Below are 13,839 nucleotides of genomic sequence, written 5' to 3'. Positions count from 1 at the left end.
ATTTTAGCTTCGGATGAGAAAGTTGGTGATTGGAATTTCGTGAGAAGATTGAGTTGCAACGAAAAATGCCTTTCTTTTAATGATTTCCAGCCCAAATCCCGTATCATTTCTGTGACACTCTCTTCCATATTTCGCGACAATACAAAACGTGCTGCCATTCTTTGAACTTTTTCGATATACTCCGTCAGTCCTACCTGGTAAGGATCCCACACTGCGCAGCAGTATTCTAAAAGAGGCCGGACAAGCGTACTGTAGGCAGTCTCCTTAGTAGGTCTGTTACATTTTCTAAGTGTCCTGCCAATAAAACGCAGCCTTTGGTTAGCCTTCCCCACAACATTTTCTATATGTTCTTTCCAATTTCAGTTGTTCGTAATTGTAATACCTAGGTGTTTAGTTGAATTTACGGCTTTTAGATTAGAGAGATTTATCGTGTAACCGAAATATAACGAGTTCCTTTTCGAACTCTTGTGGATGACCTCACGCTTTTCGTTTTTTAGGGCCAACTGCCACTTTTCGCACCATTCAGATATTTTTTCTAAATCGTTTTGCAGTTTGTTTTGATCTTCTGATGACTTTATTAGTCGATAAACGACAGCGTCATCTGCAAACAACCGAAGACGGCTGCTCAGATTGTCTCCCAAATCGTTTATATAGATAAGCAACAGCAAAGGGCCTATAACACTACCTTGGGGAACGCCGGAAATCACTTCTGTTTTACTCGATGACTTTCCGTCAATTACTACCAACCTTGATCTCTCTGACAGGAAATCGCAAATCCAGTCACATAACTTAGACGATGTTCAATAAACAGGCAATTTTACTTCGAGCCGCTTGTGTGGTACAGAGTCAAAAGCCTTCCGGAAATCCAGGAATACGGAATCGATCTAAAATCCCTTGTCAATAGCACTCAGCACGTCATGTGAATAAATAGCTAGTTGTGTTTCACAGGAACGACGTTTTTTAAACCCATGTTGACTGTGGGTCAATAGACCGTTTCCTTCGAGGTAAGCCGGCCGGTGTGGCCGTGCGGTTCTAAGCGCTTCAGTTTGGAACCGCGTGATCGCTACGGTCGCAGGTTCGAATCCTGCCTCGGGCATGGATGTATGTGATGTCCTTAGGTTAGTTTGGCTTAAGTAGTTCTAAGTTCTAGGGGACTGATGACCTCAGAAGTTAAGTCCCATAGTGCTCAGAGCCATTTTTGTACCTTCGAGGTAATTCATAATGTTCGAACACAATATATGTTCTAAAATGCTGCTGCATATCGACGTTAACGATATGGGCTTGTAATTTAGTAGATTACTCCTACTACCTTTCTTGAATATTGGTGTGACCTGTGCAACTTTCGAGTCTTCGGGTACGGATCTTTCGTCGAGCGAACGGTTGCGTATGATTGTTAAGTATGGAGCTAATGCATCAGCATACTCCGAAAGGAACCTAATTAGTATACATTCTGGACCAGAATACTTGCTTTTATTAAGTGATTTGAATTGCTTCACTACTCCGAGGATATTTACTTCTACGTTACTCATGTTGGCAGCTGTTCTCGATTCGAATTCTGGAATATTTACTCGTCTTCTTGTGTGAAGGAATTTCGGAAGGCTGTGTTTAGTAAATCTGCTTTGGCAGCACTATCTTCGATAGTATCTCCATTGTTATCGCGCAGAGAAAGCATTGATTGTTTCTTGCCGCTAACATACTTCACATACGACCAGAATCTCTTTGGATTTTCTGCCAGGTTTCGAGACAAAATTTCGTTGTGGAAACTGTTATAGGCGTCTCGCATTGAACTCCGCGCTAAGTTTCGAGCTTCTGTAAAGGATCGCCAATCTTGGGGATTTTGCGTCTTTTTATATTTTGCATGTTGTTTCGTTGTTTGTGCAACAGTGTTCTAACCTGTTTTGTGTACCAAGGAGGATCATCTCCGTCGTTTGTTAGTTTATTTGGTATAAACTTCTCAATTGCTGACGATACTATTTATTTTAATTTAAGCCACATCTGGTCTACACTTATATTATTAATTTGGAATGAGTGGAGATTGTCTCTCAGGAAGGCGTCAAGTGAATTTCTATCTGCTTTTTTGAATAGGTATATTTTTCGCTTATTTCTCGAGGATTTGGGTATTACAATATTCAATCTCGTTATGACAACCCTGTCTTCACTAATCCCTATATCGGTTTTGATGCTGGTTATTAAGTCAGGATTAATTGTTGCTAAGAGGTCAAGTGTGTTTTCACAACAGTTTACTATTCGTTTTGCGTATGGGCCTTATCTTGCGCATCTCTTCCGGCAATAAACGCAAAATCTGTAGTTTCCCAGTTTATATTATATTCCACAGTCACCAATAGACGTGACGCTGTTGCAGTATCAGAATGTTCTTTAAATGAAATAAAGACGCAGAGATGTATGAAGTTCTAAATAGCATTGCCGATGACATTTTTAGTCTATGATGTAAATAATATTTCTTTAGATATCAGGACCATCCATGAACTAGTTTTGCGCATCTGATGTAATACAGTTGTTGTTGTTGTTGTTAATGATGATGATAACGATGATGGTGAGGATGATTATAGGATTTTACTTGCCACTCTACACGTCTCTTTAGCGCCCACGTAATATATGGGTAAATGAAAATGTGAACAACCTCAGCAATCTAACTGGCGAAAGCAGAAGTAATATCTGGCGTGCACCAAGGATGTGTTTTAGGCACTTTGCTGGTCCTGATTTACATAAACGATTTAGGTGGCAATCTGAGCAGCTGTCTCACGTTGTTTGCAGATGATCCCGTCATTTACCGTCTTGTAAAGGCATCAGATGATCAAAACCAATTGCAAAACAATTTAGGCGAGATATCTGCAGGGTGCGAAAAAATAATGGAAAGTGCTCAGTCATCCGCATGAGTACTGAATGGAATCCGCTAAATTCGGTTGCACCATAAATCAGGCAAATCTGTAGGCTGTGATTCCAACTAAATTTTTAGGGATTACAATTACTAATAACTTAAATTGGAACTATCTTATAAACCATATTGTCGGGAAAGCGAACCAAAGACTGCGATTATTTAGCAGAACACATAGAAAACGCAACAGGCCTACTAAACAGAATGGCTACATTACGCTTGTCCATTATCTTCTTGAGTGGGATCCGCTTTAGGTAGGATTGGCAGAGGACAGCGAAAAAGTACAAAGGTGGGCAGCTAGTTTTGCATCATAGAGAAATTGGGGAGAGAGTGCCACGGTCATTATACGTGAACTGGGATAGCAATCATAAAACACAAAGGCGTTTTTCGTTGCGGCTGGATCTTCTCTTGACATTTCGATCACCAGCTTTCTTCTCCGAACGCGAGAACATATTATTTGACCCCCACCAACAAAGGGAGAAACGGCCTTCATAATAAAATAAGAGAAACCAGAGCTCACAAAGAAAGATTTAAATATTGGTTTTTCCCGCTAGCTGTTCGAGAGTGGAACAGTACAGAAATGACTTGAAGGTGGTTCGATGAATCCTCTGCCAGGCATTTAATTGTGAAATGCAGTGTAATCCTGTAGATGTTGATGTAGAAATGTTTTTTGAATCAACATCGGAGGATGAGAAGGCATCACGTTGATGTTTCACCTTCGACTGTATCACCCACACCGTCGAGATGGTTTCACTGTCACGGTACACAGAAACGTCGACAACAGCAGACGGCACAGCAAATGGCGACGGAACGTTTATCTTAATGTCAGAAACAGCACAGAGTGTATAATTGTGCTGTTATAATGTTTTTGTTTAGAAAATACTACACATCTTAATGAGATCTCACTACGGAAATTACGCTAGAATCTCGCGGTTCTGGTGGCATACAGTGTTAGATCATCATTGAAGAGACGCTGTTTCACCAACCTTTCAGACATTTACACCGGCAAGTTTCATGTTACCACTATTAACAAAGTTTCGAATTTATCAGGGGAGCTAGTTGTCCTCGATCATTGTGCGTGTTTAAATTATTTATTCGTCATTTATTTAGTAAAAAAAGAAACACAAAGCTGCGTGTGCGAATAAAGTTGGCATTTGTCGAACATGCACGGGTGTCTGAGCGTTAGCGCAATTGTACTGGTTGTAAATGGGTAGCCTGTGATCAGTGTTCGGTGACGTAAGTCATCTCACCGAGGCACTACATTGTTTAAATTTAGTTACCAAAGTGTCAGTAACTGAAAGTTTCGAAAAGAAATGGTAACAGTAATATTTTACCATTAGGTTTCGTTAGTTGTACTGCGTCTAATCCTTTGGAAATTCTGATGCAATACTACGTACAAATCAATTATTGTGTTTTAATAACAAATACAGGGCTATTACAAATGATTGAAGCGATTTAATAAATTCACTGTAGCTCCATTCACTGACATATGGTCACGACACGCTACAGATACGTAGAAAAACTCATAAAGTTTTGTTCGGCTGAAGCCGCACTTCATGTTTCTGCCGCCAGAGCGCTCGAGAGCGCAGTGAGACAAAATGGCGACAGGAGCCGAGAAAGCGTATGTCGTGCTTGGAATGCAATCACATCAGTCAGTCTTTACAGTGCAACGACACTTCAGGACGAAGTTCAACAAAGATCCACCAACTGCTAACTCCATTCGGCGATGGTATGCGCAGTTTAAAGCTTCTGGATGCCTCTGTAAGGGGAAATCAACGGGTCGGCCTGCAGTGAGCGAAGAAACGGTTCAACGCGTGTGGGCAAGTTTCACGCGTAGCCCGCGGAAGTCGACGAATGAAGCAAGCAGGAAGCTAAACGTACCACAGCCGGCGGTTTGGAAAATCTTACGGAAAAGTCTAAAGCAGAAGCCTTACCGTTTACAATTTCTACAAGCCCTGACACCCGATGACAAAGTCAAACGCTTTGAATTTTCGGCACGGTTGCAACAGCTCATGGAAGAGGATGCGTTCAGTGCGAAACTTGTTTTCAGTGATGAAGCAACATTTTTTCTTAATGGTGAAGTGAACAGACACAATGTGCGAATCTGGGCGGTAGAGAATCCTCACGCATTCGTGCACCAAATTCGCAATTCACCAAAAGTTAACGTGTTTTGTGCAATCTCACAGTTTAAAGTTTACAGCCCCTTTTTCTTCTGCGAAAAAAACTTTACAGGAGACGTGTATCTGGACATGCTGGACAATTGGCTCATGCCACAACTGGAGACCGACAGCGCCGACTTCATCTTTCAACAGGATGGTGCTCCACCGCACTTCCATCATGATGTTCGACATTTCTTAAACAGGAGATTGGAAAACCGATGGGTCGGTCGTGGTGGAGATCATGATCAGCAATTCATGTCATGGCCTCCACACTCTCCTGAATTAACCCCATGCGATTTCTTTCTGTGGGGTTATGTGAAAGATTTACTGTTTAAACCTCCTCTACCAAGAAACGTGCCAGAACTGCGAGCTCGCATCAACGATGCTTTCGAACTCATTGATGGGGACATGCTGCGCCGAGTGTGGGAGGAACTTGGTTATCGGCTTGATGTCTGCCGAATCACTAAAGGGGCACATATCGAACATTTGTGAATGCCTAAAAAAACTTTTTGAGTTTTTGTATGTGTGTGCAAAGCATTGTGAAAATATCTCAAATAATAAAGTTATTGTAGAGCTGTGAAATCGCTTCAATCATTTGTAATAACCCTGTAGTTTCCAAGCAGTAACTGCAATTAGTATTCATTTATCGTGTTTTTTCTGAATAGTTACAGTAAAAAACACATGGCACTTCACTGGGTAGCCTTTGGGTAGGAAGAAGATACGACGTTTGTACAACGCTTCAGGTGAGTTAGAGACAGTTGAGGTACTACTGGAAGGTTTATTGCGACTATCTAGCACTCTGTTGGGCGTAGTACTGGTTACCTCTGTACAGTGCGATCCGCTCGTACATTAATTATAGATGGGACATCAGTTAGAACGAATATTATCGTAATAAAAGCTTTTCGTTGAGAATAGTCGAAATCGTAATTTTTGATTGTTTATAACTGGTTTAGATTTAATGTAACAGTCTTCATATTTGATTAAGACAAAAATTCTTACATGCTGTATCATGTTTAGCGCTCAGCTGGAACCCACTACGATGTATTTTATAATTCTCTTCAGTTATATGGACGTTGCGGAAACACCTACGCATAATTTCTTTTCCCCACTATTCTCGAAAGCATACTATATGCTATCTGATCTTTCAATGTACTTTGGACGTAAACGTTTCCACAGTGTTATTGAAACAGACTGAAATACTGAGCTTCACCCCGTCTTCTAGGCCCAAGAGAGTCAACTGTATTGTTCCCCTTTGGGTAGACGTCTCTAATCACAGCTTGTTTGGATCGTTCTGTTCTGCAAATCAGAGGTGTGAGGGCGAGATAATCTGACTCAGATATTTGCCAGTCTTCAAAGTATAGGCACAGTCTCATTACACCTTGGACGCCAGGCATTCTAATCTTGCTTTGGCTACGGCTGTAGATTTTAACTGTGCTGTTACTCTGTGTATTTGTCAGAAATGTACAGTGCAAATGAATCATACTTAATTGGAATAAGCAAGTAAATTTTAATGTTAACATGAGAAACTCATATCCAAAGATGGCTTATATTTAAATATTGACGTTCCGGCTGACGAGAGTAAAAGACAGGAGAGAGAAATAGTTGGACGAATGGCTCAGCTGAGAGAGAATAGGCCAGAAAATGGTTCAAATGGCTCTAAGCACTATGGAACTTAACATCTGAGGTCATCAGTCCCCTAGACTTAGAACTACTTAAACCTAACTAACCCTAAGGACATCACACACATCCATGCCCGAGGCAGGATTCGAACCTGCGACCGTAGCGGTCGCACGGTTCCATACTGAAACGCCTAGAACCGCTCGGCCACAGCGGCCGGCTAATATAGGCCAGAAACAGGGTGCACACTGGTTTCACATCGCCTTGTATATGCCTACATTAGATGGCAAGGCAAGGCAACAAATCCTCTGGTCCAGACAAGGTCTGTGTCCCACACCTAAAACATCTAGCTTCTTCCACAATCACCTACCTCATCAAAATCTATAACCAATGTCCTCCCTAACCTACTTCCCAACCTCCTTGAAAACTACTTAGGTTATCACCTCAACACATAGGATCCTCAGCCTACCCCAAAGTTACGGACCCATATCACTACTGTGCTTTCTAGGGAAAATACTGGGATTGTGTCATTCACAGAGTCCTCACCACTGAGCAGCTTCGCTTCTGGCCAGAACACGGCACTATTCACCAATCCCTGCGTCTGTTGCAATACACATGCAGGGCGAGAGACAAGAAACACAGTACAGAAGCGTTCTTTCTCGACATCGAGAAAGTGTTTGACAAGTTTGGCACGCCAGCTTAATATAAAAATTATCCCAGATAGATATTCCAGAACACATGTCAGCGTGACTGATTCGTTTCTAGCGGGGAGGCATTACACTGTTAGCAACGGCAGCACAATCAAGAATGCTGAAGCTGGGAACCCTCAGGGCTCGATTCTGGTACCTGTGCTTTACACACTGTACACCAAAGACACACTAAAATTGACGGGAGGTGAAACTGCCCTCTTTGCGGATGATATGGTGGTGTATAAAACAGCAGAAACCTAAAATTTCTTGCACAAGAAGTGCAGTAACACCTAAATATCATCATCCAATGATGCAACATCTGGAAGATTAAAATCAAACCATAAAATTAAAATAAATTCAGAAAAGAGTATTGCTGTGATGTTCGCAAGTTAACTACTCCAAACCGACAAATGTCTGTGGCTGGCAGAGTGTTAGAATGAAGTGACTCCGCAACATACCTGGGCTGCAGCTCGACAGGCTCCTGACATTCGTGATACAAATAAAAAGAGCAAGAAGCAATGGTTGTGCTGCTTTTTTCGAATTGTACCCGCTCCTAAAGTGTGTGGGGTTATCGCTAAACGCAAAGCTTGGATTGGATACCGGAGTGTATCCTGCAAACGATTCTGTACAGATCAGACGTATGATCAGTGGTACCAACCACATACCTGAAGAAGCTACAATCATTAGTAAAACCCTCGGCATCATTACAGACGCAAACCGGTACACGTCGAACACTCATGTTAGGGACTTGTTAGGCGAAACATCCATCTCCACATACCTACAGATGAAGTCCGAAAACCTGTGTAGGAAGGCTTCCAATTCACCCCACCCTCTTATTCAGCCAGGTACAAATTAAAGAAAAGTCCTTAATGCTGGGTATATAGCCGCTTCCAGTAGCAGAAAAGGAACAACAAAACTTGAAGTTACGCTGTGACAGACGGATCATCGTCACATGCCTTCATTCAGTATGACACTGTGTAAAGATATGGCGTTGATACAGGGCATCAGTAGAGTAACAGCGTATCAGGAAATTTTGGCATTACCTCTTTTCCCTCTGCCCATTAATTTCTGGTGTTGAAGTGTCTTCAGCATTTAATATAAAAAACCTCTACATCAGGATCGAATGTTAACACACTTGTATCCCTAAGGAAACTGAATATGAATGCTCGTTGCTGAATAATTAATTCCTTTACGTACGCTATAGAATTTCTAGATGATTCGTGAATAACATGTGGTCATATTAACGAGTTAACGGGTGACCGGAGTAGCCAAAATTTATTGATTATATGTCACATGAGTAAGACTTGTTGAGTCATGAAGAATACCTGAGCACTGTGGTCAGCGATTGGGTGTAGCAGTAAGTACCAAAGAAATATTAAATTGAAACATTTGTCTGAGCATCAGATGTCGCCCATGGAATAAAACAGAAACTAGACTAACATATGTATCATATCAGGAGACAGTCTACAATAGGAAACTCTAGGATACTATATTTGGCTTGAACATGGCTCCTTTATTTGAAATGTCAAAATATACAGTTCGCAAAGCAATGAAACGTTGATGATATTCAGGTGTGATGCAAGTCACGGCTTAACGGATTTGCATCTGTGCCTCCTCTCAACGACAACCCGGAAACATGAGTTTAAATTTGAAAATTTTCTCCATTAGTTGGCACAATCCTAAAAACTGCATGTTTAATACATTCATAGGAAATAACAGGTACTTCATAGGAAGTTGACAACTTGTCTCTTTGCAGAAACCAACGAGTGCCTAGCAACTAAGTGCAACAATCCACATATTTGGAGAGTCCATCTCCAGACAACGTCCACGTCGATTGAGCCACCATTACCTTCGTTCAGTCCGCTTGTGACACATCAGAATGTGCAGAAGACATTGATGGCTAAAAGTCAAGGGATTTACGCCCACTCTCTTCCACGACCTCATCCTCAATGGTTGCTGTGTCAGCGGACCCCTCGCTCTTCGCTTTGGATTCTTTTCCTGAAATAAACACAAAGAAGTCATCAAAAAAAAGTTTTTCTACTGTATTTTTCTTTATGTGTGTCACTTGCATTTGTACTAGTGTACGTTGTGTTGTTTCCTGTAAAGTGGATTTTTCAAGCAAACACAAGTAAGTGCACAAATAAAATAAAAGTTAAGTACCGGGATTTGATGCGTGTTTTGAGTAGTTCTTACGTTTCTTTATGCATGTCAGAATGATCGGTACAAAAAAATACAACCAGAAATTTTAGAATATACAAAACAGGTAACTTAAACACGTCCGGGTAGAAGTGTATGGAAGATCACACCATGGAGGACAAAAAGCAGGCAGCCTCAAGAGAATTTGGAGTTGCGTGAAGAAGATCTTTGTGGCAGCAAGATGCGGAGAGAGTCAAAGCAGAACAAGTGGTCCATGGCTTGCGCTGTGCTGCAATCGCAGTCTTAGTAGTGACAACCGGAAATCTCCATTCTGGAGATTACACTGGGATCTTCTGACGTCAGAGCGTTGACGATTGTGAGCATGCCACGTAATGCACTTCTCTTGGTGGCCACGAGGGAGATTTTTAGATGGATGAGGCCAACATCGTTTACAACTTGTGCTTTCCACATTTCCATATTGGTTTCGATGGAGTCGTTTACAGAACGGTAATTGTTTTCGTGAAGCTTTACTTGGACATCCACCTCTGGATGGCTGGTACATAATCATGCAGTTAATGGCTAGGCTTGGGAACTGGTTTGTGTTTTCCACTTCACGAAGTGGACAGATGTCTGGGGAAACAGTATCTGCCAGATGTTAACCATTGGCGAATACTGTAAGCCGTAGACATCCATTAACAATCTACCATGTCTCATTCAATTCCTTGTCGACTTCTTAGGCGTGCACAAACCCGTACCACAAAGGGCACGCTCATTCTGCCAATGCTCTTGAAGTTCGTGGCTAAGAGACCCATGTACACCCGATTATCTTCTTAGGATATTATTTCTGGCCTCCACTTTCAACCTCATATTAAGGAAAAGCCGTTCTTACTCTCATGCGTAGCATCCACATTCATATAGAGGCAACATGCTGCCTACCAGCAATGAAGTTGCATAAAAAAGGGGATAGATCCGATGCTTACAACTACCGCCCAATCTCACTTCTCACAGCTTTATCTAAAATTCTTGAAAAAGTAACGTAGCATCACATACTCGAATTTGTAAAATGAAGTACTATCAAAATGTCAATTTGGTTTTCAGAAAGGCTTTTCAACAGAAAATGCTATATACGGTTTCACTGATCAAATATTAAATGAATAACCGAACATCACCCATTGGGATATTTTGTGATCTCTCAAAGGCTTTTGATTGTGTGAATCATGAAATTCTTCTAGATAAGCTTAAGTATTGTTGTATGCGTCGGACAGTGCACAAATGGTTTAATTCATACTTAACTGGAAGAATGCAGAAGGTTGAAATTAACAGTATAGATAGTCTGCAAAAACCAGCAGAGTCCTCTAATGGGGGAGGTATAAAGAATGGTGTCCCACAGGGTTCAGTCTCAGGTCTCTTATTGTTCTTAACATATATTAACGATTTGCCACTCTATATTCATGAAGATGCAAAGCTAGTTTTTTTTGATGATGATAAAAGTATAGTAAAGACACCCAAGAAGCAAGAATCAGCTGAGAAAATTGCAAATTATGTTTTTCAGAAAATTATTAAGTGGTTCTCTGCAAATGGACTGTCACTAAAGTTTGAGAAAACACAGTTTATACAATTCTGTACAGTAAATGGCAAATGGAAGTCTGTTGCTAAGGCAGAATACTCAAAATTTCTGGGTGCGTGCATTGATTAGGAATTGAATTGGAAGAAACACATCGATGATCTGCTGAAACAGTTAGGTTCAGCTACTTATGCTATTAGGGTTATTGCAAATTTTGAGGATAAACGTATCAGTCAATTAGCCTACTATGCCTATTTTCATTCACTGCTTTCATATGGCATCATATTTTGGGACAAGTCATCATTAAGAGAGAAAGTATTCATTGCACAAAAGCTTGTAATCAGAATAATAGCTGGGGACCACCCAAGATCACCTTGCAGACGTTTACTTAAGGAACTCGGGATATTCACAGTACCTTCACAATATATATATTCACTTATGAGATTTGTCATTAATAACCCATCCCAGTTCAAAAATTACGGCGAAGTGCATAGCTACAACACTAGAAGAAAGGATGGTATTCTCTATTCTGGATTAAATCTCACTTTGGCACAGAAAGGGGTGAATTATGCTGCCACAAAAATCTTTGGTGATTTGCCAAATGGTATTAAAAGTCTGACAGATAGCCAACAAACATTTAAAAGCAAATTAAAAGAATTTATGAATAGCAACTCCTTCTACTCAACAGATGAATTCTTAGATATGAAGTAGTAACTGTAAAACATTAAAAAAAGAAAAGAAAAACCAATTATTTTGTGTAAAGAAAACTTATGTTAAAGTGACACATTCCACATCATTCCGAATTGTCGTGTTCATGATCTATGGAACAAGGATTTATGTATGTATGATGTTTTTCAGACAATAAACGTATTTTTGCAGTGACAGACTGGTTTTACGCTTCCGTGATAGTTTGGTTCGTTTGTATTGCTAGGGTTCTGGTATCCTAAATTTTAAATTTCAATCCTTTGGTGTAATGAATATACCGGATATTTCAGGGCTTTCCACGATTAAAAACATTCGTAATACATAAAATATGACACATGGACAGATATATTTTGTCTTGAATTGCATGTGATATATTCAAGATTTTTGTACATACGTTCCTACTGTTACGTTATTTGTTACAGGGCCTACTGATGTAACAACACCGGAATCGGACACCATTTGCAAACAGTGTGTACTCAAATCAGGAGAAAGCCACTGTGTCCTCTGATATCACGAGACAGTCACCAAAAAACAGACCAGAGAAAATTCCATATGGTGTACCATAGACAGCCATCAGATGTTATAAGTATCAAGGTGCGGTTTGCGAAGTTCAAGCGTCTGCGGTCTCCCTATAATTAGCAGGCCTAGACCTAGTGCGTAGCCACTTCAGACAGTGAGAGACGGCTTTGTGAGTTGTCCCAAGAAGACAGATCGCAGAACTTCACGTGAATTGCAGATTCCGAAGACATCAGTGCACGGCATCGTACATAAATAACTTATTTTTCGTGAGTACAAAGTTCAGATCGTGCAGTCCCTCCAATGATCGGATAAAAGAGCTCGTTTTGACTTTGCTGTTGCGATGCTGTCTGAGACTGAGGAAGGTGATGACTATCTGAAACATGTCCTTTTCTCAGATTAGATCAAATTTCATTTGAACAGTGTTGTCAACCGATGCAGTACTAAGATCTGGTGGTCCGAGAATTCCCACGCTGTGTTTGAGATCGTCAGAGACCTCCCTAAAGCTGTGCAGTATTATGCATAATAAAATCACAGGACTTTTCTTCTTCAGTGAAACGTCATTCACAGCCAATACTTATCTTGATAAGTTGCAGTTATTTGTTGTACCACAGATTCAGGACATTCCCGTCTTACTTTTCCAACAAGGTGGTGCGGCACGTAATTGGGGGTTGGATGTCCATACCTATTTGGATAAAACATTTCCGGGAAGATGGATCGGATGTGGGGGTCCTATCAATTGGTCTCCGCGATCACCGAACGTAACACCACTGGATTTCTTATTTTGGGGTTAAGTCAAGGACCAGTCTTTTTTTTTTAAATATATATATATATATTTGTTCAGTTATTATATTCATGCATGTTAACCTACTACCTAAATACATTATTGGGTCCTAATTTCATACTTAATATTTGCAGCTGTTATTTAGACACTACAGGTAAATCCTTATTATAATCTATCAATACAGCGTCTCTAATTTTCTAGTTTTTAGTTTCTATCAAAGCCTGAATTTTAGTTACTTATGTCTTTCTCTAATTCTGTTAGTATTAAGATGCATCTACTTTATTCTACGAGCCTATGCTACCAGCAGCTTTACAAGTGTGCCTGATTGTTGATGGCCTTGCCCACCGAGCTAATCCCAGTGGGCGTGCTCCTGGCACTTCGTATCGCTGCAGTCTATATTAAGAATCCTTATCCTATCTTTCTACATGCTAATCTATTTCTTAAATCTAGCGTCTCAGTTGGTGCATGTCATATCAGGTGGTGATGCACACCGTCCCCCATAATCCAGGTCAAGGCGGATTCCAGCCGTGAGACGGTTGGCCATGTCCAGGCCCGGCGGAACAGGGAAGGTGCACAGAGTCCAAATCTGTATGATTGTTGCTGGTTGTTCCTTAGAAATTTCCTAAGGACCTTTTTCGAGATCTCATTTGTAAATTTAAGACATTGAATGTGTCCTCTCGCTGTAGCAGGTGGTGCGTGTCGTTGTTCGGAAGTTGTCTTAATTCATTTGCTACATCATCTAAGAGGGGGCACTCATGCACCATGTGGTGTCA

The 13,839-nt window shown here is 40.8% G+C and overlaps 1 protein-coding gene across 1 annotated transcript in view; it reads right to left on the bottom strand.

Moving 5' to 3' along the window:
- Window positions 1–8,907: 8,907 nt before the first annotated feature.
- LOC124607180 (sialin-like) overlaps window positions 8,908–13,839 on the bottom strand; it is a 138,343-nt gene continuing 133,411 nt past the window's right edge. Inside the window, exon 10 of the mRNA XM_047139397.1 lies at window positions 8,908–9,359. Coding sequence (XP_046995353.1) covers window positions 9,262–9,359 — 98 coding nt within the window. The 3' untranslated portion in view covers window positions 8,908–9,261. The remainder of the gene's footprint in view (window positions 9,360–13,839) is intronic.

The sequence above is a fragment of the Schistocerca americana genome, chromosome 3 (genome assembly GCF_021461395.2).
Source record: "Schistocerca americana isolate TAMUIC-IGC-003095 chromosome 3, iqSchAmer2.1, whole genome shotgun sequence".
NCBI lineage: Eukaryota > Metazoa > Arthropoda > Insecta > Orthoptera > Acrididae > Schistocerca > Schistocerca americana.
This window is presented reverse-complemented; position numbering and strand designations above follow the sequence as displayed.